Here is a 25,963-nt window from a genome sequence, read left to right as displayed (position 1 = left end):
TCTTGCGTCTCCTGTGTTGGTAGGCAGATTCTTTACCACTGAGCCATCAGGGAAGCCCAGTGTTCTCTTTTGGACTTATATTTTTCTCCATTCCAGAAGTATGTTTGAATATTGAAAACATCTGTCAAATATAAGTGAATCTGAGAATTCAGCTAGCAAAATTACTAGTAATCTTAAAATGGTTGCTGTGGTTTAGAATTTATTATATTTATTCGCTATGGAGTTTGTAATTCCTTTGTAGAGGAGCCACAGGGATTAAGATTTTCAGTTCCTTTTATCTCTTTGATTTTAGTTCCTCTCTTGCAAACATTGATTCAACTGGTACATTTGTTGATAAGATTAACTTGCAGTCATGGTGACAGACTGGAGTGTAAGTCAGCTGAGAGTTTACTGTTCTGATTCCAGCTCTCTCTCATCGGTTCTGTCCTGCTCTTTTTCTTATTTCTTTACTTCTTAAAATTTTTAAATAATTTGCGTGTTTATTTTTGTTTACACTAGGTCTCTGTTACCGCGTACAGGTTCTCTAGCTTCTGCTAGCGGGGGCTGCTCTTTGTGGTGCATTGCCGTGACTTCTGGATGCAGAGCACAAGCTCGAGACACACGGGCTTCAGTAGCTGCCACAGGTGGGCCCTAGAGCGCAGGTTCCCTTGCCACATGCGGGCTCTAGAGCATAGGCTCAGGTTGCACATGGGCTTAAATTGCTCTGCAACATGTGGAATCTTCTCAGACCAGGGATCAAACTTGTGTCCCCTGCATTGGCAGGCGGATTCTTATGCACTGCACCACCAGGGAAGTTCTATCCTGCTCTTTTACTAGCTGTGTAAACATTGGCGCATTTTGTATCTTCTTAAGCCTTGTTTCTCTTTATCTAAACAATAGTACTGTTATGTATCTACTGGGCTTATTATGAAGAAATAAATGTGTTTTTGTATGTTAGGTGCTTAGCTACATGCCTACCACATTACAGCTGCTCTGCAAAAAGCATTGTTTTTGTTGATCATACTATTTTAACAAAATGTTTATTTCATCTCATGTTTCAAAAATTGCTGTTGACAAAATTTTTTGTTGATCATGTTTCTGTAGCTTGAAATAGTAATTGTACCCCAAGTTTTTTTAGGCACACCCATTCTGAATTCATCATTCCTATTTTCTTTATTGATTTAAAGTCATATTCTTAGTTAGGAGAGAGAATTGATTAAAGTGATTTTTAGTATGGTATAAGTAATTGAAAGGACTAAACCAGGAGATGTTATTGTTAAGGGAGCGATTGTCTAATCCTAGCCAGTACTTTGATCTTATATTTTCTTATACTTTGATAATTTCTTAGAGCACGTGGCATAGCACTAAAGACAGAGTGGGTCCTCTGTAAATTACAGTTGACCTTTTGTTTAATATTTTAATGTGTAAGATCCTGGGGTCATTTATTTTTCACTGTTATGTATTATACTCTTAGATTAATGATCCCTTGATCAGTATTATTTATAAAATTATCTTAATCATTCTTCCTGTTAACAAAAATGTAGGCTCTGTTACTTTTAAATCCTTATATCAGTAACAGATGTGCCTATTAACAAATATAATTCACCTAGAAAGGGGGTTTCTTATTTTCATGCATCAAGAAACCTAGATAGACATTCCAGAGTTGCTCTGGTGGCTCAGATATGCCCTTAGTCTGGTGCCATCTCAAAACTGAAATGGGAAGCCTTCAGTGTATAGGGCTCCTAGGATATTTCTCTTCCACTGTGGGCCATTGAATATCTGGACTTATTACTTAAGGCTCCCAGAGCGAGTACTTGAAGAGAAACAGGCACAGATGCATGGTGTCTTCTGTTGGGAGTCTTGAAAGTTACATGGGTTCACTTTTGTTGCGTTTTGTTCATTGACGCAGTCTCAAAGGTCTGCTCAGGTTCAAGGGAGTGGGCATGCACTCTGCTCGATGGGAGAAGTGTCAGAGAATTATGGTCATGTTTTAAAACCACCACAGTGGGCAAAGCCTAATACGTGACAGTGTTTGTCATTAGGGCGTGTGTGATCAATAAAAATTTGAAAATTGAATATTTGCATGATCTCTATATACATAATTGACTTTGCTGGTGGCTCAGACGGTAAAGTGTCTGTCTACAATGCGGGAGACCCGGGTTCGATCCCTGGGTTTGGGAAGATTCCCCTGGAGAAGGAAATGGCAATCCACTCCAGGACTATTGCCTGGAAAATCCCATGGACAGAGGAGACTGGTAGGCTACAGTCCATGGGGTCGCAAAGAGTCGGACACGACTGAGTGACTTCACTTTCTGTATACATAGTTCAACATAATAGGGATTTCTGTTTTTTAAATCACTTAGATTTATTTGTATAATTATGTTGAATTTTAATCGGTTTCTAAAGTGGTAGTTTATATATACCTAATGATGTTGAGCCACAAGTCCTTTTACCTGATAAAACTTTTTTTTCATGTTTTCCTCCCATAGAGTTAGCCTCCATTTTTACTAGTTTATCAAATATAAATTTTCTCTCTTTATGACATATTTTAATCATACTTACAAGTACAGGGAATGGAAATAATAGATGGATGTGCTTAATACTCAGATTAACAACTATTTTTACTATATTCAGATGTTTTTAAAACCTCGATATTTATGTTTACCAATCAATAGAAATTCAAGAGTGAATTGTCAAATAGTGCCAAAGACTTTTATCAAAAAGTAGGCATTCTGTTCATTTTGATTTTTGTCTTCAGTATTTGTAAATACTGTATACAAATTTCTCTTTATTAGATTTTGAAACCTGTTGAGGATTCTTTTTCACATAACATCTTTTTCTCTCATTAGTCTTTTTGTTTTTTTTAAAAAAATCGAGTCTATTTTTCAATTGAAATACAGCTAATTTGCAGTGGTGAGTTAGTTTCATGTATACAGCAGAGCGATTCAGTTGTATATGTGCTGCCGCTACTGCTGCTAAGTTGCTTCAGTCCAGCTCTTTGCAGCTCTGTAGACTGGAGCCCACCAGGTTCCTCTGTCTGTGGGAGTTTCCAGGCAAGAATACTGGAGCGGGTTGCCATTTTCTTCTCTAAGGGATCTTCCTGACCCAGAGATTGAACCAGCGTCTCTTACGTCTCCCGCATCGGCAGGAGGGTTCTTTACCACTAGCGCCACCTGCGTATACATGTCTGTTTTTCAGATTCTTTTCCAAGTTAGGCTATTACAAGATACTGATTGTTCCCTCCACTGTATGGTAGGTCCTTGTTTACCTATTCTATATGTGATAGTGTGTTTATGTTAATCAGAAACTCCTAATTTATCCCCCCCTCCCATTATATCTCCTTGGTAGCCATAAGTTTGTCTTCTATGTGTGTGAGTCTATTTCCGTTTTGTAAATAAGTTCACTTGTGTTACTCTTTTAACTTTCGCATGTGAGTGATAGCGTGCGATAGTTTTCCTTGACTGCAGTTACTATGATGATCTCTAGTCTGTACATGTAGCTGCAGTGCCATCATCTCACCTGTTCTTATGGCTGAGTAACAGTCTGTTGTGCATGTGTACCACATCTTGGTCCGTTCATCTGTTGGTGGGTACTTCTAGGTCTTGGCTGTTGTAATTAGTGCTGTTATGAACATTGAGATGCATGGATTATCATACGGTAGCTCTGATTTTAGTTTTTTAAGGAACCTCTGTACTGTTCTCCATAGCAGCTGTACCAATTTACGTTCTCCAACTGTGTAGAAGAGTACCATACTCTCTGTAGCATTTATTGTTTATTGACTTTTTAAAGACAGCCGACATCAGTCAGATACCTCATTGTTTGTACTTTTGATTTGCATTTCTTTAATAATTAGCAATGTTGAGCTTATTTTCATATGCCTGTTACCCATCTGTGTGTCATCTTTGGAGAAATGTCTGTTTAGATCTTCTGTTCTTTTTTGATTGGGTTGTTTGTTTTTTGATACTAAGCTGTATGAAGTTTGTATATTTTAAAAATTAATCCCTGTTGGTAGCATCATTTGCAAATATTTTCTCCCAGTCTGTAGATTGACTTTTGGCTTTGTTATGGTTTTCTTTGCTGTACAAAAACTTTTTGAGTTTAATTAGATCCCATTTGTAAAATTTCTGCTTTTATTTCCATTACTGTAAGAGACAGAGCCAGCCACCCCCTGACCCGTTCCCCCCGCCTTCCCAAGTATTACTGCAATTTATGTTGGAGTGTTCTGTTTTCCTCTAGGAGTTTTATAGTACCCAGTCTTACATTTAAATCTAATTCCTTTGAGTTTATTTTTGTATATGGTGTTAAGAGAATGTTCTGATTTCATCCGTTTACGTGTAGCTGTCCAGTTTCCCCAGCAGTACTAACTGAAGAGATTGTCTTTTCTTTACTGTATATTCTTGCCACTCACAAACTCAAAGTGTGTGAGTTTATTTCTAGGCTTTCCATCCTGTCCATTGATCTCTATGTCTATTTTTGTGCCAGTATCATACTGTTTGATTACTGTATCTCTGTAGTATAATCTGAAGTCAGGGAGCGTGATTCCTCAGGTGTGTTCTTTCTCAAGATTGTTCTGGCTATTTGGATTCTTTTGTGCTTCCATACAAATAAATTTTTTTGTTCTAGTTCTATGAAAAATACCACTGGTAATTTGAAAGGAATTGTATTGGCTGTAGATTGCTTTGGGTAGTGTGGCCATTTTAGCATTATTGGTTCTTCCATTCCAAGAACACAGTATATCTTCAATTTCTTTTCATCAATGTTTTATAGTTTTTGAAGTTCTGGTATTCTGCTTCCTTAGGCTTTATTTATAGATAAATTGTCTTTTTTAATGCTTTATTATTATTTTTTGATATTTATTTAGTAATTTGGCTCCTGTTGATGGATCACAGCCTTCTCGTGGTGAAGAGGCTTGTGTAACTAGAGATCTTTTCAAGAAAACTGGATATATCATGGGAATATTTCATGCAAGGAGGGGCATGATAAAGGACAGAAATGGTAAGGACCTATCAGAAGCAGAGTAAGAAGGGTGGCAAGAATAAACAGAAGAACTATACAGAAAAGGTCTTAATGACTTGAATCACCACGATTTTGTGGTCATTCACCTAGAGTCAGAAATCCTGGATTGTGAAGTCCTGGAGTGTGAAGTCAAGTGGGTCTTAGCATTTACTACCAACAAAGCTAGTGGAGAGGTGGTAGAATTCCAGCTGAGCTATTTAGAATCCTAGAAGATGATGCTGTTAAAGTGCTATACTTAATGCGTCAGCAAATTTGGAAAACTCAGCAATGGTCACAGCACTGGAAAAGGTCGGTTTTCATTCCCGTTTCAAAGAAAGGCAGTGCCAAAGAGTGTTCAAATTACTGTAAAATTGTACTCATTTCATTTGCTAGCAAGGTTATGCCCAAAATCCTTCAAGCAAGACTTCAGGAGTTTGTGAACCAAGAACTTCCGAATGTACAGACTGGTTTAAAAAAAGGCAGAGGAACTAGAGATCAGGTTGCCAACATTTGTTGGATCATAGAGAAAGCCAGGGAATTCCAGAAAATCATTTACTTCTGCTTCATTAACTGTGCTAAAGCCTTTGACTTTGTGGATCACAACAAACTGGAAAATTCTTAAAGAGATAAGAATACCAGACTACCTTACTTATCTCCTGAGAAATTGGTATGCAGGTCAAGAAGCAACAATTAGAGTGGGACATGGAACAACTGACTGGTTCCAAATTGGGAAAGGAATATGACAAGCTGTATATTGTCACCCTGTTTATTTAACTTCTATGCAGAGTACATCATGTGAAATGCTGGGCTGGATGACTCACAAGCTGGAGTCAAGATTGCCAAGAGAAATATCAACAACCTCAGGTATGTAGATGATACCACTCTAATGGCAGAAAGTGAAGAGCAACTAAAGAGCTTTTTTGTGAAGGTGAAAGAGAAGAATAAAAAAGCCAACGAAACTTGAAATTCAAGAAACTAAGGGGGTGTCTGGTCCCCTCACTTCATGGCAAATAGATGGGGGAAAGTGGAAGCAGTGACAGACTTTATTTTCTTGGGTTCCAAAATCAACGCGGACAGTGACTACAGCCACGAAATTAAGATACTTGCTCCTTGGAAGAAAAGCTATGACAACCCTAGACAGTATATTCAAAAGCAGAGACATCACTTTGCTGATAAAGGTCTGTCTAGTTAAGCTATGGTTTTTCCAGTAGTTATGTATGGATGTGAGAGTTGGACCAAAAGAAGGCTGAGTGATGAAGAATTGATGTTTTTTAATTATGGTGCTGGAGAAGACTCTTGAGAGTCCCTTGGACTGCAAGGAAGTGAAAGTGGTCAATCCTAAAGGAAATAAACCCTGAATATTCATTGGAAGGCTTGATGCTGAAGCTCTAGTACTTTGCCTACCTGTTGTGAAGAGCAGACTTGTTGGAAAAGACCCTGATGCTGGGAAAGATTGAGGGCAAGAGGAGAAGGGGGCGATAGAGGTGAGATAGGTAGCATCACCAACTCAACAGACATAAATCTGAGCAAATTCCTGGAGATGGTGAATGACTGGGGAGCCTGGTGTGCTGCCATCCTTGGGGTCACAAAGAGTTGGACCACGACTTGGCGACTGAACAGAAACAACAATGAATTTATTTGGCTGCAGCAGGTCTTAGATATGGGCCACAGGATCTTCGATCTTCATTGCAGCATAGGAGATCTTTTAATTGTGACATGTGAGCCCTTATTTGTGGCATATGGATCTAGTTCCATGAGCAGGGATTGAATGTAGGCCCTCTGCATTGGGAGCATGGACTCTTAGCCACTGAACCCCAGTGAAGTCCTAGAGTCTTTTTGAAGCAGTGGTAAATGAACTTACTTCCTTAATCTCTCTTTCTGATGCTTCATTGTTAGTATACAGAAATACAAATGATTTCTGTATATTAATTTTGTATCCAGCAACTTTCAAATTCATTGATGAGCTCCAGTAGTTTTCTGATAGCATTTTTTAGGATTTTCTATGTGAAGAAAGCTGAGTGCCGAAGAATTGATGTTTGAACTGTGGTGTTGGAGAAGACTCTTGAGAGTCCCTTGGACTGCAAGGAGATCCAACCAGTCCATTCTGAAGGAGATCAGCGCTGGGTGTTCTTTGGAAGGAATGATGCTAAAGCTGAAGCTCCAGTACTTTGGCCACCTCATGCGAAGAGTTGACTCATTGGAAAAGACCCTGATGCTGGGAGGGATTGGGGGCAGGAGGAGAAGGGGATGACAGAGGATGAGATGGCTGGATGGCATCACCGACTCATGTGAGTTTGGGTGAACTCTGGGAGTTGGTGATGGACAGGGAGGCCTGGTGTGCTGTGATTCATGGGGTTGCAAAGAGTCGGACGCGACTGAGCGACTGAACTAAACTGATGCATAGTGTTATGTCATCTTGACAGTTTTACTACTTCTTTAAACTTCTAAAAAAGCTTTGGCTAAAAATGTATTTATTGTTTCTGTCATGATTACTACATAAATATTGAACATTTGAGCCAAGTAATGCAGTATGGTTACTTTTTTTTGGTACATTATGTTTTTCTTGGAGTTTTGTGATTGCCTTATTTTTTTTTTTCTATTTGTTTAAGTTTCTTTGCAAGTTGGAGTCTCCTAGAACCTCTAACAGCTTTATGAAACTCCTCAATATAATTTCCTGCATACCGAATGTAATAGATAATCCATCTGTCCTTGTTTTTCTTAAGAGAGTTTTTTCTAGCACCTTCTGTCATTTTCTATTCTGTTGATTATTCTCTCGATCTGATACATTGTCATCCTTGGAGTTTCTTTTTCCTCTTTTATATGTTAGATTCTCCTTTTTCTTGGTTGCTGTGCCTTTGTTTCTTAGTGTGTACTCTTGCCTAGCTAAAGCATGTACATCTTTAAAAGTTACATGAATAGGCAGTGGATGAGTTGATTGTTAGAAAGCTACAGGTGTGATGTATAGTGACTCATTCATATTCTTTACTTTTCAGTTCTCAGATTTACTGAAATTGTCTCTAATAACAATTTTCAAAAATGCACATAAAAAGGGCTTCCTTGGTGGCTCAGTGATAAAGAATCCGCCTGTCAGTGCAGGAGACATGGGAAGATCCCACGTGCTAAGGGGCAATCAAACCTGTGTGCCACCACTGTTGAGCCTGTGCTCCACAACAAGAAAAGCCGCTGCAGTGAGAAGTCTGCACTGCAGCTAGAGAAAGCCTACACAGCCAAAAATAAATAAATAATACAGTAAAAGTAAATTTTAAAAAAATGCTGATTATTTTGGAACTTGTGTCTGGATGAGTTTGTTAAAACAGTTTGAGTGTATATAGTTTTTCTTGCCTGTTTCTGTTTAGGACAGTCCAAACGACTGTACTGTTAGGTGAACCATAGCACAGCTTATTTTGTAAATTATGCTTATTTTTCCTCACTTCAATCAACAAATAGATGTAACTGTTGCTACCTAGTGTAGGGTCTTGTTCTGTTTTCTGCTGGAAAATCTGTGATCCTCAGATGGGTGTCATGAAGCCATTGTGAATAACAAACTAATCTTCAGTTCAGTTCAGTCGCTCAGTTGTGTCCGACTCTTTGTGACCCCATGAATCGCATCACTCCAGGCCTCCCTGTCCATCACCAACTCCCGGAGTTCACTCAGACTCACGTCCATCGAGTCCGTGATGCCATCCAGCCATCTCATCCTCTGTCGTCCCCTTCTCCTCCTGCCTCCAATCCCTTCCAGCATCAGAGTCTTTTCCAATGAGTCAGCGCTTCTCATGAGGTGGCCAAAGTACTGGGGTTTTAGCTTCAGCATCATTCCTTCCAAAGAAATCCCAGGGCTGATCTCCTTCAGAATGGACTGGTTGGATCTCCTTGCAGTCCAAGGGACTGTCAAGAGTCTTCTCCAACACCACAGTTCAAAAGCATCAATTCTTCAGCGCTCAGCCTTCTTCACAGTCCAACTCTCGCATCCATACATGACCACAGGAAAAACCATAGCCTTGACTAGACAGACTTTGTTGGCAAAGTAATGTCTCTGCTTTTGAATATACTGTCTAGGTTGGTCATAACTTTTCTTCCAAGGAGTAAGCGTCTTTTAATTTCATGGCTGCAGTCACCATCTGCAGTGATTCTGGAGCCCAAAAAATAAAGTCTGACACTGTTTCCACTGATTTCCCATGAAGTGATGGGACCGGATGCCATGATCTTCATTTTCTGAATGTTGAGGTTTAGGCCAACTTTTTCACTCTCCACTTTCACTTTCATCAAGAGGCTTTTTAGTTCCTCTTCACTTTCTGCCATAAGGGTGATGTCATCTGGATATCTGAGGTTATTGATATTTCTCCTGGCAATCTTGATTCCAGCTTGTGTTTCTTCCAGTCCAGCGTTTCTCATGATGTACTCTGCATATAAGTTAAATAAGCTTAGTGCCCAGTTAATATATACATACCTACCTGTTCTTCTGTTACTTGCCTTTTCCACTGAACAGTATATAGTTGTGACCTCTTAGCAATATATAGAGAAATGGCTCATGCTTCCTTACAACTGAATAGTATTCCATTGTGTAGAAGTACGAAGTTAGTTTGTAGGGTAGTCATTTATTTGGACATTTGTGTTATTTCTACTCTCCTGCTGTTGGAAATAATAACTGCAATGAATAGCCTTGCCCATTTGTCTTACCACTGCCGTTGGGATAGATTTCTTGAGGTAGCACTGAATCAGATCTTAAATATATATATATAGTTATGTAAGATACCATCACCTTCCCCTGTATGGGCTTTGTACCATTTTGCATTCCTACCAGGAAGTAATTTGTCAGTGTTTCTTACACAGTCTTGCCAGTGATGTATGTCATCAGCAGTGTAGGTTTTTTTCCATCTGAGATGAGGAATGGTATCACTGTAGTTTTAAAGGCCTCTTTGGCCTTTTTCTGTTCTTACCTCACCCATTTTTTCTCCCCTGCTTTCTGAAAGTCTTTTAATATCAGAGATAGTAAGTTTGTCTGTGTTATGACTAATGTATCTACACGCTGTTGTGTGGCATCGGCTTCTTGGAGAAAGCCTGTTTGCATCCTTGTCTCTTGCTCCCAGCTGTGTGGGTCCCAGCCTGCTTCTCAGGAGTTGTGCTGGGCTTCCAACATGGCTTCTTCAGTCCTGTGTGTCTACAGTGCTTTCCTCTCAATTTCTGGAGTATCTTCCAGTAATTTTGAGAGATTTATTTAAGCTGTAAATTTTTGAGCCCATACGTGAATGTAAATGCCAGTTGGTAATTTATCTGATTACAGAATTCAGGCTTTGAAGTAATTTTACCTCAGGTTTGAAGGCATCACTTAACCTCTTGTTAATCTAGCCCAGTGTTGATGGTCAAAGAATAAGTCTAGTACCTCTTTATTTTTTATAAAGAATTTTAAAGAATTAGACTATTTTGTAGAGCAATTTCAAGTCATAGCAAAATTGAGTCACAGGTACAATGGTTCCTCATATGTTCCTTGTCTCTTCAGTGTTGCCCAGCAGCAGCATCCCACGCCCAGTTGTACTTCTGTTAAATAAATGCAGTTGTTACAGTGACGCATCATCATCCTAAGTCTGTAGTTTACCGTAGTGTTCGCTCTTGGTGATGTATGGTCTGTGGGTCTTGACAAATAAGTAATGACACGAATCCACCCTTAGAGTATCATACAGAGTGGCTTCACGGCCCTAAAATTCCTCTTTGCTGCAGCTATTCATCCCTGCCTCCCCCTTAACCTTTTATTGTCTGACCTTTCATTGTCTCCATAGTTTTTGACTTTTCCAGAATATCATATAGTTGGAGTCATAAAATATGTAAGCTTATCAGGTTAGTATTATGGATTTAAGTTTCCTCCGTGTCTTTTCATGGCTTGATGGCTCTTTTTTCTTTCAGTACTGAATAATCTGTTGTTGGGATATAGTACCAAGTGTTTATCCATTCACCTGCTGAAGGATGTCTTGTTGATTGCTTCCAAGTTTTGGCACTTATGAATAAAAGTCCTATGAACATCCATGTGTAGGCTTTTATATGGATATAAATTTTCACCTCCTTTGGGTAAGTGTCAGGGAGCATAATTTCTGGATCATATCGTAAGAGTTTTGTTAGAAACTGCCAGATTTGCATTTCTGTCAGCTTTGAATGAGAATTCCAGTTGCTTCACATCCTCTCCAGTGTTTGCTGTTGTCAGTTTCACCATTCTAATAGGTATATTAGTGGTGTCTCATTGTTTTGAGCCTGTATTTCTCTGACGACCTATGATACAGAGCATCTTTTCATGTGTTTATTTGCCATCTCTGTCTTCTTTGATGAGGTGGATATTAAGGTTTTTGGTTCATTTTTTAAAGTTTGTTTTCTTGTTGCTGAATTTTAAAAGTTGTGTATGTTATAGATAATAGTACTTTATCAGATATGTCTTTCACAAATATTTTCTTAGCATCTTGACATTGTCTTTCATAGAGCAGAAGTTTTAAATTTTAATTAAGTCTGACGTATCAGTTATTTTTTTCATGGATTGCGCCTTTGGCATTGTATTGGGTTGGCCAAAATGTTCCTTTGGTTTTAAAGTAAAAATAAAAGACGCTTTTTTCATTTTCTTCAAGAACATATTCATTGTTTTTTGTTCCATTACCTTCTGTGATTTTTTAAGGCAACTTTGTAATTCCTTCTTCCCAAAACTTTATATCTTCTTGCGCAAAGAACTGTTCCAGGTGCTTTTTACAGTCTTCCAGGGATTTGAAATTGTTTCCATTAAGAGAATTTTGTAAAGACTGAAATAAATGGAATTTTTAAGGTGCAGTGTCTGGTGAAATGGTATATGAATCAGAAGTTCCCAGCAAAACTGTTACAGTTTTTGCCTGATCATTAAAGAAACACGCAATCTTGTGTTACCCTGATGAAAAGATTTTGTGTTTTCTGTTGACTAATTCTGGATACTTGTTGTCAGGTGCTCTAATTGGGAGCAGTACTTGTTGGAATTGTTTGATTTTCCAGAAAGAGCTCTTAATAGAGGACTCCGTTACAAATCCCATCATATATACTATATAATCTTAGGATGAAGACCAGCCTTTGGTGTGGTGGTTCCTTTTGCTTGTCCCACAATCTCTTACAGTTATTATTCACTGACTACTTTTCATCACCCGTCACAGTTTGTTTTAAAAACAGAATGTTTTCATGACGTTTGAGTAGAATTGCTTGCAGAAATACTGTTTTTTCATGGGGCTTCCCTGGTGATCCAGTGATCAGGAATCCACCTGCCGTTGCAGTGGGCACGGGTTTGGTCCCAGGTCTGGAAAGATCCCACATGTTGTAGGACCCCTAAGTTGTGCCGCAAGTACTGAAGCCCACATGCCTAGAGCCTGTGCTCTGCAGTAAGAGAAGCCGCCACAATGAGAAACCCTTGGCCTGCAGCTGGAGAGCAGCCCCCATTTGTTGCAACTAGAGAAAGCTGCTGTGCAACAGCAAAGACCCAGCACAGCCAAAAACGATTTTTTTTTTTTTAATAAAAGAAGGTTTTTCCCACTTAACTTATGTGAAACCCAAATACCAAAGTGATTAACATAACCAAGCTGGTGCAAATGATTTTCAGCGCTTGATTTGGATGTTTTGAGTATGTTGGCTGTCTCCCACGTGGTATAACATTGATCTTTCTCGGTTAATGTCTGGGCTTAATGGCTATCAACTTCAACTGGTCTACCTGATAAGTCACAGCACCTTCTCCATACACTGCACAAATCAGTTGTGTTTTCTTGAAATAATATTTCTTCTGTCTCCAGTGTTAAAATGACTGGAAATGGCTACACAAAATTTCACCAATTTTGATAAGGGTTTTTTTTTTTTTTTTTTTTGATGCACACTGAGATGACAGCTGTCACAATACAGTCTAACAGAATTGTTTCAAATGAAGTTAAAGACAGCTAAGCACTGGTGATGGCACCCCACTCCAGTACTCTTGCCTGGAAAATCCCATGGACAGAGGAGCCTGGTAGGCTGCAGTTCATGGGGTCGCGAAGAGTCAGACATGACTGAGTGACTTCTCTTTCACTTTTCACTTTCGTGCATTGGAGAAGGAAATGGCAACCCACTGCAGTGTTCTTGCCTGGAGAATCCCAGGGACAGGGGAGCCTGGTGGGCTGCCGTCTATGGGTTACACAGTTGGACATGACTGAAGTGACTTAGCAAGCACTACCGCAGCTATCTTGTAGGAAAACTGAATGAACTTTTTGGCAGACTCAGTATCTAAAATGTGTTCAACATAACCAAGGTTATCTAGATTTTCTCCTATTACTACCTTTTAGGGATTTTATATTTTATAGTTTTTAATTTTACATTTAGGTATATGATCTGTTACGAGTTCATTTTTGTGATGGATATAAGGTCTGTGTCTAAATTCACTTTTCTGCATGTAGAAGTCCAGTTGTTCAGCACCATTTGTTGAAAACACTGTTCATTTGTATTACCTTTGTTCATTTGTCAAAGGGCGGTTGACTGTATTTATGGAGGATCTCTTATGGGCTTTCTATTCTGTTTTTTTTTTTTTTTAATGATGTATTTGTTCATTCTTTCACCAGTTCTTTTACACTGTCATGATTAATGTAGCTATATAGCGTGTCATGAAGTCCAGTAATGTCCTCCAGTTTTGTTTTTCAACTTCAATGTCCTGTTGGTTGTGTCTTTTTGCCTCTCTGTAAAAACTCTAGAATCAGTTTGTTGATATCCTCAAAATAACTTACTAGGAATTTGATTGCGATTGTGTTTAAAGTCTATGGATCAGGTGGGGAAGAGCTGACATCTTGATGATATTGAGTCTTCCTGTCTTCAATTTCTTGTAGTTTACCTCATATATATATTTTGTATGTGGAATCAGTACTGATGTCTTCTTTCATCTTTCGTACTAGTGATTTGTATCTTTTATTCTTAGTTAGCACAGCTAGAGATTTATCAGTTTGGATCTTTTTGAAGAACCAGGTTTTGTTTTTGTTGATTTTTCTCTGTTGACTTGCTAATTTAAATTTTGTTGATTTCTAAGTTTTATAATATCTGCTTGCTTTGCATTTAATTTGCTCTTCTTTTTCTGGTTTCGTAAATTGGAAGCGTAGCTTTTTGGTTTTAAATCTTTCCTCTTTTCCGATATATGCATTTCATTTAGTCCTATAAATTTTCCTTTAGTTAGTATCAGTCACTCAGTCATGTCCAACTCTTTGCAACCTCATGGACTGTAACCCGCTAGGCTCCTCTGTCTATGGAATTCTCCAGGCAAGGATACTGTAGTGGGTTGCCATTCCCTTTCCCAGGGGATCATCCCCAACCCAGGGGTCATCTCCTGCATTGCAGCCAGATATTTTACCATCTCAGCCACCCGGGAAGCCCAGATACCCCTTTGAGCACTGCTTTATCTGAATCCCACAGATTTTAGTAAATTGTACTTTCATTTTCATTTAGTTCAAAATATTTTTGTCTTAAAATTTCATCTTCAAACCATGTATTTAGAAGTGTGTTATTTAATCTTCGAGTGTTTGGGGATTTTCCAGCTGTCTTTCTATTACTGAGTGTAGATCTCATTGTGGTCTGAGGATATTTCTTTTATCCTCTTTTAAATTTGTTAAAAGTGTGTTTGATGGTTTACAATATAGGCCCTCTTGATGAATACTCCAAGGGATCTTGAGAAGAAGGTATATTCAGTTGTTGGGTAAAGTGCTATATATATGTCAGTTTTATCCATGTGATTAATGGTAGTATTGGGTTCAGCTATGTCTTTTTCTGATTTTCTTAAGGCTGAAGCTGTCCATTTCTGATAGAGATAGTGAAGTGTTTTCAACTGTGATAGTGAATTCATCTATTTCTGCTTGTAGTTCCTATCGGTTTTTACCTCAACTAGTTTGATGCTCTGTTGTTAGGTACATACACATTAAGGATTGTTATGTCTTCTTGGAGAATCGAGACCATAATCGTTACATAATGCTTTTCTGTATCCCCAGTGAATTTCTTTGCTCTTAAATCTCTCTCAACATTGAGAGAGATTGGCAGCTCAGCTGGTAAAGAATCCACCTGCAATGCAGGAAACCTGGGTTTGATCCCTGGGTTGGGAAGATCCCCTGGAGAAGGGAAAGGCTACCCACTCCAGCAGTCTGGCCTGGAGAATTCATACACAGTCCATGGGATCACAAAGAGTCGGATACGACTGAGTGACTTTCACTTTTACTGGGAAACCCAAATACCCCTTTAAGGGCTTTCTCTTGATCTTTGTTACCTTGGTACCTCTTTCTCCATCTGTTTGCTTTCACTCTGAATATATCTTTGTTTTTAAAGTGAATTTCTTATAGAACATCTACAATATGGTATTGCTTTTTCATTCAGTATGACAGTCTCTTTATTGGAGTGCTTACTTAGACCACTGGCATTTCAGGAGATTATTGGATTAATGTCTGCCATACTTACTGCTGTATTGCCCTTCTTCTCTGTTCATATTTTTGTCTTCTCTTTTTCTGCCTTTTACAGTTTTTCCTTGCTTATTTACTTACGGTTGCACTGTGCTGTCCTTGCTGTGCACAGCCATCCTTCTAGCTTCTGTGAGTGGGAATTGCTTTCTGGGTGCAGTCCTCAGGCTTCTCATTGTGGTGACTCCTCTTGTCGCAGAGCGCAGGCACTCAGGCATGCAGGCTTCGGGAGCTGCTGTGGACTTCAGTAGTTGTGGCGCTTGGGCTCTGGAACAAGCAGGCTTCAGTGGTTTTGATGGGTTGGCTCAGTAGTTGTGGCTCACAGGCTTAGTTAGCTGCCCTGTGGTACATGTGATCTTCCCAGACAAGGGATAGAACCCGTGTCCCCTCTATTGGTAAGCAGATTCTTAACCACTGGACTACAAGGCAAGTCCCCTTTTATGGTTTTAATTGAGCATGTGCTTGATTCCCTTTACTTTGTTTTCTTACCTTGTCAGTTATACTTTAAAAAAAAAACAACTTTAAGCTCTAGAGTTTGCAGTATACAACTAATTCTGGTACACTGTCAAATAATGCGGTAGAGCTTCATTGGTAGTGAGAATATCTTATGACAGCAAAGCATTCTAGTTCTTCCACTCTAGTCCTTTGTACTGTTGTCTTTCACTTTCATATAAGCTCCATAATCATCTAGTACATTGTTGCTAATATTACTATGAACAAATTGATCAGTTCAATTAAAAATCAAAAAATAAAAGTTTTTATATTACTTTCACTTATTCTGTTTCTAATGTTCTTCCTTTATGCAGATCTGAGTTTCAGAGCTATCTTGTTTTTCTTCTCTTTGAATAATTTCTTCTAGCATTTTTTTGAAGGGCAGATCTACTGGCAACAGATTCCCTCATCTGTGTTTGAGCAAGTCTATTTCTCTCACTTTGAAGGATACTTTTGCAGAATACAAAATTTAATATTTCGCTCCAGTATCTTTTTGCTTCCATGCTTTCTGAGGAGAAGTAGGATCTAATTCTTAATTTTGCTTTTTTTAAAATTCTGGCTTCTTAAGAGGTTTTTTCCTTTATCTTTGATTTTTCTCACATTTGAATATGAAAAACCTATTTAGGTTTTATTTTTGTTTCCTTGGCACTTTTCCTGTTTGGTGTTCTCTGCGCTTCCTTGTCTGTGGTTTGGTGTCTGACATTAATCTGGGGCAAATTGTTGTTACTACTTTACATATTTTTTTCCTGTTTCTTTCTTGTCTTTCTGATATTCTCATTATGTACATATTACCCTTACGTTGTTATTTAACAGTGCTTGGATGTTCTGTTTTTCCCTGCATCTTCATCTTTTTTTTCTCTTTACTTTTCAGTATTGAAAGTTTCTTTTGACATATCTTCAAGCCCAGAAGTTGTTTCCTTAGCTGAGTCTACTCGGTCTACTAATGAGTCTATCAAAGCATTCTTCATTTCTGCTTTGGTGTTTTTTATTTCTGCTGTGTCTTAAATCTCTTTGATCTTAAAAAATATTATTTTGGTTATTCTGGATAGTCTTTAGAACTTCCCTGGTGACTCAGACGGTAAAGTGTCTGCCTGCAATGCAGGAGACCCAGGTTTGATCGCTGGGTTGGGAAGATCCTCTGGAGAAGGAAGTGGCCCCCCACTCCAGCACTCTTGCCTGGAGAAGCCCATGGATGGAGGAGCCTGGTAGGCTACTGTCCATGGGGTCGCAAAGGGTCTTCTCTGCTGTGCAGGCTTTTCACAGCAGTGGCTTCTCTTGTGTGGAGTCCTGGCTCTAGGCCCATGGGCTCAGTAGTTGCTGTTCCTGGGGTCTGTCTAGAATACAGGCTCAACAGCAGTGGCGTAGGGGCGTAGTTGTTCTGCAGTATGTAGGATCTTCCCCGACCAGGGATCAAACCCACGTTTCCTGCACTGGCAGTGGACTCTTTACCACTGAACCGTCAGGGAAGCCCATCTGCCATGTCTGTCTGTTTTTTCTTAAACATTCCATTTTTCTGCTCATATTACTCATTTGTTCTTATTTATTGTCTACTTTTTCATTAGAGCCTCTTTGAGGGTGGAGATACTAATATCCTCTGTACTAAGGAGGAACTTTGAGACCAAAAGTTAAGTGGGCATAAAGTGTGATTATGAAATTTATTGTGGGTTGACAGGATCAGCTGGACGACCATCCATAGGCATTTGCAGCTGCACTTCATGCGGCTGAAAGGGCTCTTCTAGAGATGCTTCGGGTAGATTCCGTCTCTGTTCAGCCTGTGTCTTCATGTATGAGCTGCCCACTTCATCAGTGTATGTCAACATGCTGGGTGAAACTGAGGGGGAATGGCTGTCTTAGCATTTGGGATCATGTTTGGCAGTTTTCATCTGTGAAGTAGAATGGATAGTCCTGTACAGACCAACTGACTATATATATCCTTTTTCGTTTATCTTTTTAGAATTGTTATGTAATTGCAGAAATTTATGTTTAAAAACTGCACATCTTGATGTAATGCCAAGGAGAGAACTTTGCAGATAACCCAGAAGCCTTCTTCCTCCACCCAGGTGGATTATGTTACTTAATGTGAATTTTGATCAATATGGTATACATATTGAAGCACTCGGTAGATATTGATAAGTTGTTGTTTTCTTATTCAAAATAATTGAATTTTCATTGTGACTTTGTGTTTGAAACATGCAGTTTTAGAAGATTGTTTAATTTTCAGATATTGGGGTGTTTACAAATATTTATTTCTAATTCTGATGTAGTCAGAGGACTTATTTTGTATGGTTTCACGTTAAGTGTATTGAGAGTTTGCATTCTGAGTAGCATATGGTGTATCTGGGTTAATGTCCCATGTGAACTTGGAAAAAAGGTTTATTTTGGCATTACTGAATTACCATTCTGTGAATGCCATTTAAGCCTAGTTGGCTGTTTGTGATGTTTAGGTCTCCTATATCCTTTTCTTATGTTTTTACCCACTTGTTATATCAATTACTGAGAAGTGTTTATATTTTTAAATATGAGTATGTCAATTTTTCTTATTCTATCAGTTTTTGCTTTATATATTTCAGTATACTATAATTAGGTTTATATACTTTTAAGCTCGTTACAGCTTCCTTTTTTGTTTTGTTTTTTTTTGACTGTGCTTCATGATTGTGGGATCTTAGTTCCCTGAACAGATATTGAACTCAGGCCCTCAGTAATGAGAACTGGGGGCCCTAACCACAGGACCACCAGCCCTGTTGTGGCTTCTTTTTTTTTTTTTTTTGGTCTTTTAAAAATATTTTATTAAGGATCTTTATAGAGCAACATCCAGGCTCCAGACCCAGGGGCCAAGGAAATCTGTCTTGCCTTGGTTACTGGCTAGGGCCTGGCAGGCAGCTCTGGCGTCCCACTTTTCTGTTCATGGTGTCAGTAGGCAGCATTTTCATCTCTGGGTTCCACAGTGTTCCTGTGATCAAACAAAGGCTTCTTAGGGCCAGTCTTAGCGGTTGGGTCCCAAGGCAGCATGATCTTTACCTTGATGCCCAGCACACTCTGTCTGAGCAGCACGTGGTGTGCGGAGGTGTCAACATAGTAGTTAACAGGGTCCCCACTGTGGATCATGAGGCCATCCACAAACTTCATGGATTTAGCCGTCTATCCTTGGAGTTTCCCAGACACCACGACCTCACAGCCTTTGGCCCCGTGATAAACCTCAGCACACCATAGTAGGCCCTTTGCACAGCAAGGCCTCTTGGGAGCGTATAAGGCAGAGACTCTGCCTGGACAGTGGCATACAGACTTCTGTGGCTACCTTTTCAGCATATAGCCCTACACTGCCCTCAGGGAAACTGCATCTCTTCTGAACCACAACAGTCAATTCCCAGATCCGCCAGCCCTCCTCACCAAGAGCATTCTCTGTCCTTGTGGCCGTAATAATGATTTCTGTCCTGGTTGGTGTAACTCTGACCTCACCTCCAGAGTACCCATCTTCAGCCATCTCCTGAGTGAGAAACTCATTCAGTTCAGCTTTGAAGATGCCATCTTCTTCAAAGACAAACTTCTCTTCTTGGAAATCTGCACTGCCATCTTACCTCCCACACCCTGGAAAGGAAAGTGTTGGGGCTTCTTAATTGACTCTGTTATTTATCATTTTGGAATATCCTTTTTGATGCCTGATACCTTTGGTTTTAATAATTGTTCCTTCCTTCTTTGTATGGTCTCTTAATTGATGTATTTAAACTATATTTATTGAAATAATATTGTTGGGGTTGGAAAGATTTTTGCTGTATATAGTATTCACAAGTAGATTGTTTTCTTTATCTTAGCAGCACCTTAAAGATTTATTCCACTGCTTTTTCTGGCCAACATTGTTTCTGACAACAAATCTGGAGCCACTGTTTTGTTTCCCTAAATTTAAGATGTCTTTTATTGTTAGGCTGTTTAAAAGTATTTTCTGTGTCACTGGTTTTCAGAAATTGGTTAGAATGTGCCTTGTGGTTTTTCCCTTTGTTTTTTATCTTACTTTGGCTTCATTGACCTTGTTGGCTCTATGTTTGTGTACTTACACATCTGAAAACCTTTCTGCCATTATTTTTGTCAGACTTTTTCTTCACCCCTCTGTACTCTTTGTGGAGTCCATTTCATTTATGCTGGGCCAGTTGCTATTGTCCTAGAAGTCACTGAGGCTGTTTGTGTTCTATTTTGGATATGTTGTGTTATAATGTCTCACATTCACTGCTTTTTCATTTATGGGGTCTGATCTGCTACTAAGCACATCTAGTGTATTTTTTTTTCCTTCTTCATTTTGGATCATGTATTTTTCATCAGTTTCATTTATTTCTTCTCCTTCCCCATTCATCTGTTTTGTTTATGTCTTCCTTTAACTGTTGGAGCATAGTTGTTAATGATTCTTTTAGCATCTTTGCTTGCTAATTACATTGTTTTGGTTATAACCTGTTTGCTGGGTTACAGTTTGCTGCTTTCCCACAGACCTAGTACTTGCAGTTGGGGTGTTGGACATCTGAAGTGTCCAACCCAATTGTGGAGCATTGGGTTTTATTGGTGTCCTTTACTGAATATTAGAGTTTTGTTTTGGCAAGCATGTTCTGGGATGTGTCTGTAGCAGCTTTCCTTCTTAGGGCTGCTTCATCCTCCTGCCAAGGAATTATCTTTATGGTTTTTCCTGATTGTCCTGTGTGCTCAAAGAGGTGGCTAGATGGAGTTTGAAAAGCTCTCATGCCTTTGCAAGTTAGTATCTAGCCAAAGATTGAAGACCACCATACCTTTTCCAGATGTTTGGAGCCCCATGTGAGATCTCTTTCCTTGCCAGCGCTCTGACCCACGGCTCCCAGCCCACCTCGCCTCCTTACCTTCCATCTGACTCTCAGTGTAGCACAACTCAGTGTCCTTGGTTACCCTTCATGCACCATTGTCCTCAAATGGTCCTTGGGATGCACTTGGTTGGTGTAGGGGCCCCTTGTGTGGGTTTTCAGCTTCCTGGTTCCATCATCCTGTGCTGCCTGTTGTCCTGATGTCTGCATCCAGATGTTTCATATCTCTTGTCCCATTTTGTAGTTGTTTGTGGCAGGAAAATGAGTTCTATATCTTTTAGTACTTTATGACTAGGATTTTCACTTTTTTGGCTGTAGTTTTTATCCATGTGATTTTGCTTTTTGTGTGTTTTATGGGCAATTTAGGCAGATAAACTGCTCTTCCTGTAATTTTATCTTCCCAGAACCCCTTATATCTTCTGTTTAAAAGATAGGTAAGCAAATGGTTTTCTTACATTTTGGCTGTTTTGGGGTTTTTTGCTTTTTTGGCCACATCTTGTGGCGTGTGGGATTCTGCAGAGTTCCCTAACCAGGAATGGAACCTGGACCTTTGGCAGTGAAAGCAGAGTAGTGCAAAGTCCTAACCACTGGACCTCCAGGGAATTCCCTTGTGGTTTATTTTAATTGCATACTTTATATGGCAGTTTTTCATAAGTTAACTTTTTCCTGAGTTTGAACTATTTTTTAATCCAGTTTTCGTTGACATATACTCACTTCTCTTTTAGGCCATGCTGGTGTGTCTGCAAGCATGATGAAGAAAAGGACATCCCACAAGTAAGCGGCTCTGAAACTTGCCTTTTCATTTATTTATTTTTTAAGTAATTAATTTTAGTTGGAGGATAATTGCTTTAAACACTGTGATAGTTTTTGCCATACGTTGGCATGAATTGGCCACGGGCACACATGTCGCCCATCCTGAATCCCACTGCCTCGTCCCTTCCCACCCCATCCCTCTGGGTTGTCCCAGAGCACTGGCTTTGAGTGCCCTGCTTCATGCGTTGAACTTGCACTGGTTATCTATTTTACAGAAACTTGCCTTTTTAGATAGCACACTATGGTGTTTGGTTACATGGGCTGTGAGGTCATCTCTTTGAGGCCCTCTCTTGAACCCTCAGAGCAGCCAGCCTCACATGGAGCCTCGCTGCACACTGAATAATGGTGTGCTATCTCGCCCCTGTTCATCAAGAACCTAGCTAGCACTCTGCCAGGCGCACTCACTTCTTCATAAAATTTTCAGATGAATGAAGATATTGTAGTGTAGAGAAAGCATATTCATGTTGAAAGATAATTTTAAGTGACAAAGTGGTATGCATCTTAAATCCTGTAGGTACTAGAGTGTAAAAGCAACTTTTTTCCTTCCTGCAATTTTTTTGTATGTGTATAGTTATGTCCAGAATGAAAATTTAGTTCCTGTTTTAACAACATCCACTGGTACTGTGGTACTGTGATGGCTACTGCACCATGAAATCCTCTCTAACAAATCAATTATGATTGTATGAGTGTTCATCATAAGGTGGTTAAATATGGGAGACCCTCACTGTGACCCTCACACCTCCTAAGACTGATTATACAATTATTTTCAAATTATTCATATTGAAATGCTTGTGCCACTTGGTCATCAGTCTAGTAGTCGAAGAGTGTGAGAGTCCTCTGGGCTGTTATAGAAGGTCTGGATGAATAAAGGTGCCTTTCATTAATTGCTGGTAGTTAAACCAAAACGTGTCTCTATTTAAAGGAAAACTTGGATATGTAATATAAATATATGTGATACTCAGTTTAAGAAATGACTTGAAAAGTAAAAATATGAAGATAGGGCAAGTCCTGAGGTTTGATAAAACATTTCTCAAATTTCACTTATTTGCCCATCATCTTCACAGTTCTGTCATATCTAGTGATCTAATAATTTATGTAATATATCTCCACTTGTTATCTTTACCATAAGTAGTAACCATCTCTTGGTATAAATAGAAGGTAATGAAAAAAAAAAAACTTAAATACAATGGGAGATGAAAGCAAATTACACATTAACTTTGCAAAACTAGCATTCTTTATCTTTTTTCCCCTAAAAAGGAATAAATACCTATGCATTTGATTTTTGAAGTTCATACATGTACAGCTAAAGAATCTCTCATCCCATCTGTTACATGATGCAGGAAACGTAATCTAGGGCTTTAATATGAGGTGTGCTTGTCTCACTTAAAGAGTAGAAGTTTTGAACATAGCAAAAAGGAGAAGTTGAAAAGTTACCAGTCATTTTCCTATTTTTTTCTGATGTCAGTGCAAATTTGAGGATGGGTGGGGTGGAAAAAAACTGAAACAGAAGTTTCCGCATATCACAAATGAAAGCTGTTAACTGTTGTCCTTGAATGGGTAAGTGGGGATGATGGGTGGTGGAGAGGCTGGCCTTGGAGTGGGAAGCCCCACTGGCCCAGCTGTGGGCTTTACCAAATCCCTTGTATGCCTAACGCTCGCTTAACTTGTATTAAGTCATGGTGTTGGACTGGAACAGTGAGGTTTTTGGGTTTTCATTACAGATGAAGTGTTTATAGCAAACAAATACAGGAAAGCAGAACTTGGAGCCTTGCTCTCTCCTTGCCTGCCTCCACTGTGGCCCTCCAGAGAGTAAGGCACTCAGACTCCTTGTGTGCAGCCGCTGACCCGTGGTCATGCCTCCTCTCGCTTTCCATGCTGGTACAGGGGGACGGTGCAGTAATAACTCCCTGTGCACATGCCTCTGCTTGCTTGAGAGAGTCAAAGGAACACCCAGGAGACGAGGGCTGGCAGAGCCCAGGTCCTGCAAATGGCACCTCCTATCTCTGTGGGTGTGAGGGGATTCTGGTAATCAGATCCAAAGTGCTTGGAGCAGTGTCTCTGCACCCAGAAATGTTGCATAGCTGAGTCTCGTTCTCATTTTTTGAAGTAAATAGAAACTTTTGTGCTTCTTGTGAGCCAGGGTCCTTGGTGTAATTTGGGGACAAGCTGGTGGACATTTCTTTTCTGGCTTCCCAGAAGGTTGTTTGGGAATTATGTCTTCACTGAAGGTACATCTTGAAGGCAGGTGTAGTTGGGGAACAAATAAGGTGGATGTAGCTGTAGTGATTCTTCGTTTTAGTTTTCGATTGTGGGTCTGGCTCTTTTGCTTCCGTAATTTGGATAGTCGATAGATTTACATTTCAGGGAGGTGTGACTGGGCTTTGGTATCTTTTCCACTAATGTACATTTGAAAAATGGATCAGGAGCTGTTAACACACTGAATTGAGGATTTCTAGGGAATGTTTTCCTTTTTCTAAGACACCAGTAGTCACTGACCAAGGCTGTCACTGTGCTTCTTCCCCTCCTCCTCCTCTTGTCCCTGTTTTAGTCTCATTCATGACATCCCTTGTCAAGTAGGGACCTTGAACCCTTCTGTGAGAAGAAAGTTTGAGTCTGCGGTCATCACATCTAAGAAATAGCTAGGACAGTATGATTCTGGAACCTATAGTAACTGTTGATACCATGTCCTGTTTCCTGAACTGTATGTTTTGTTGTCTCGTATATGAAAAATATTTCTGTGACAAGCACACAGACCTAGATCACAGTTGGAGTAAGCATCTAAATGAACCATGGTATTATCAGTCTTAAACTGGTCAAATGTGGAATACTTTTTGATCAGTTTGCCAGTAGCTCTGTTATTCACACCAGTGCTTTGGAAAACCCTTGAGGCATTTGGATGCTTGCCATGAACATCTCTGAATACTCTCAGTGTGCAGTGTGTAGACAAAATAATGAAAAAACCAGAGTGAAATGGATAGAAAACTTGACTTTCTCCATTCTGTTTTTTTATTGTCTGTTTAAGCTGGGAATGCCAGTTTCAGCTGTAGAACTCTTAACAAGCAACAAGTATTAGAGAAGCAGTTTTTTTTTTTTCCCTCTCTCTATTTGCTGCTGTGCATCTTGCAAAAAGACAATTATTTTGACTTATTTTCTTTTGAAATCTGCTGGAACACAGTAAGGAAGCTGCTTCTATCTCACAGTATTAAAAAAAATCAGGAAAGAGGTCAGTTAATTCATACACCAAAGTATGCAGTATGTGGCTGTCATTACTGGTTTATTATAGGAGAATTATAATAGTTAAAAATGTAAGAAGTACGGTGCCTTTAAATATTGACTATAAAAGTAAGATATTTACTGATGAGAAATGGTAGTCAACTTAAGTCATTAAGGGAGTCTAGATAAAGGGTGAAAGGTCTTTGAGCACAGATTTTGTTTCTTAAATCGACATATAATTGAGTTATACAATGTTCTAGGTGTACAACATGTTGTTTCACAACTTTTAAAGATTATACTCCATTTATAGTTGTTAGAAAATATTGGCTAGATTCCTTATACTGTACAGTATATCCTTGTTTGTTTTATACACAGGAGTTTATACTTAATCTCCTGTTTTTGTTTTGCCCCTCCACCTTCCCTTTCCTTACTGGTAACCACTAGTTTGTTCTCAGGAATTCTTTTCTTGATGACAGAATTATTGGAATGGTACTTTCAATACCATTATTTAAAATATTGAACAAAGTACAGAAGTGTTTTCTGTGGTCTTGGTTTTCCTTTTTGGGAACGTGGATGTATAAAAGTTACTGTTTACTCTGGATCAGTTCTGCTGCCAGAGGTGTGGTGCCTAGGTCAACAGTGCACTTGGAAGCTTGTTAGAAGGTCTTTGGTTCTTCTTCAGACTTGCAGAATAAAATGGAACCCAGAGTTTCTGGGACAGGGCTTGGGTAACTGTTTTCAGAAACTGTAGGTGATTTGATGCATGCCTAAGTTTGAGAAGCACTGGCCTAAACCATCATCAGAACTGATATCTTAAAGCACATCAGATAACAAAGTCAAGTTGTTTGGAAATTAATATACACAATTACAGCAATGAAAGGTGATTGGATGCTGTATACTTGGTCACCATTTACTCCCATTGAAACTACAGGAAAAGCTGTTTATAACTTATGGAGATGACAAGGAAAGTGATTATAGATGTTTAATTCTGGTTTCTCTGCTTTTATCCTTGAATTGTTTGGATCCTGACACAATACAGCCTTTTATTTGCCCTTGGCGCTATAATTCCATGTGTCTTCAGTTGAATGAGATGTCTTGGTATTTGTTTATAACGTTGTTGTTTGTTTATTGACTACCTGATAAGTGATAGTCAAGAATATTTTAGACTTTTTTCCCCAAGAAAATGCCAGACACTAAGGCTATTAAAAATAACATATC

The 25,963-nt window shown here is 39.2% G+C and overlaps 1 protein-coding gene and 1 pseudogene across 2 annotated transcripts in view; one reads left to right on the top strand and one right to left on the bottom strand.

Annotated features, from left to right (window-relative positions):
- SPIN1 (spindlin 1) overlaps positions 1 to 25,963 on the top strand; it is an 80,570-nt gene that overhangs the window by 33,011 nt on the left and 21,596 nt on the right. For both annotated transcript variants that reach the window (XM_018052525.1, XM_018052527.1), the window contains one exon: positions 21,445 to 21,493. In XM_018052525.1, the coding sequence (XP_017908014.1) occupies positions 21,445 to 21,493 (49 nt within the window). The remainder of the gene's footprint in view (positions 1 to 21,444; positions 21,494 to 25,963) is intronic.
- LOC102186962 lies at positions 18,801 to 19,475 on the bottom strand (annotated as a pseudogene).

Source organism: Capra hircus, chromosome 8 (assembly GCF_001704415.2).
Source record: "Capra hircus breed San Clemente chromosome 8, ASM170441v1, whole genome shotgun sequence".
Taxonomy (NCBI): Eukaryota; Metazoa; Chordata; class Mammalia; order Artiodactyla; family Bovidae; genus Capra; species Capra hircus.
The sequence above is the reverse complement of the archived record's forward strand: the minus strand, read 5'-3'. Positions and strand labels throughout refer to the sequence as shown.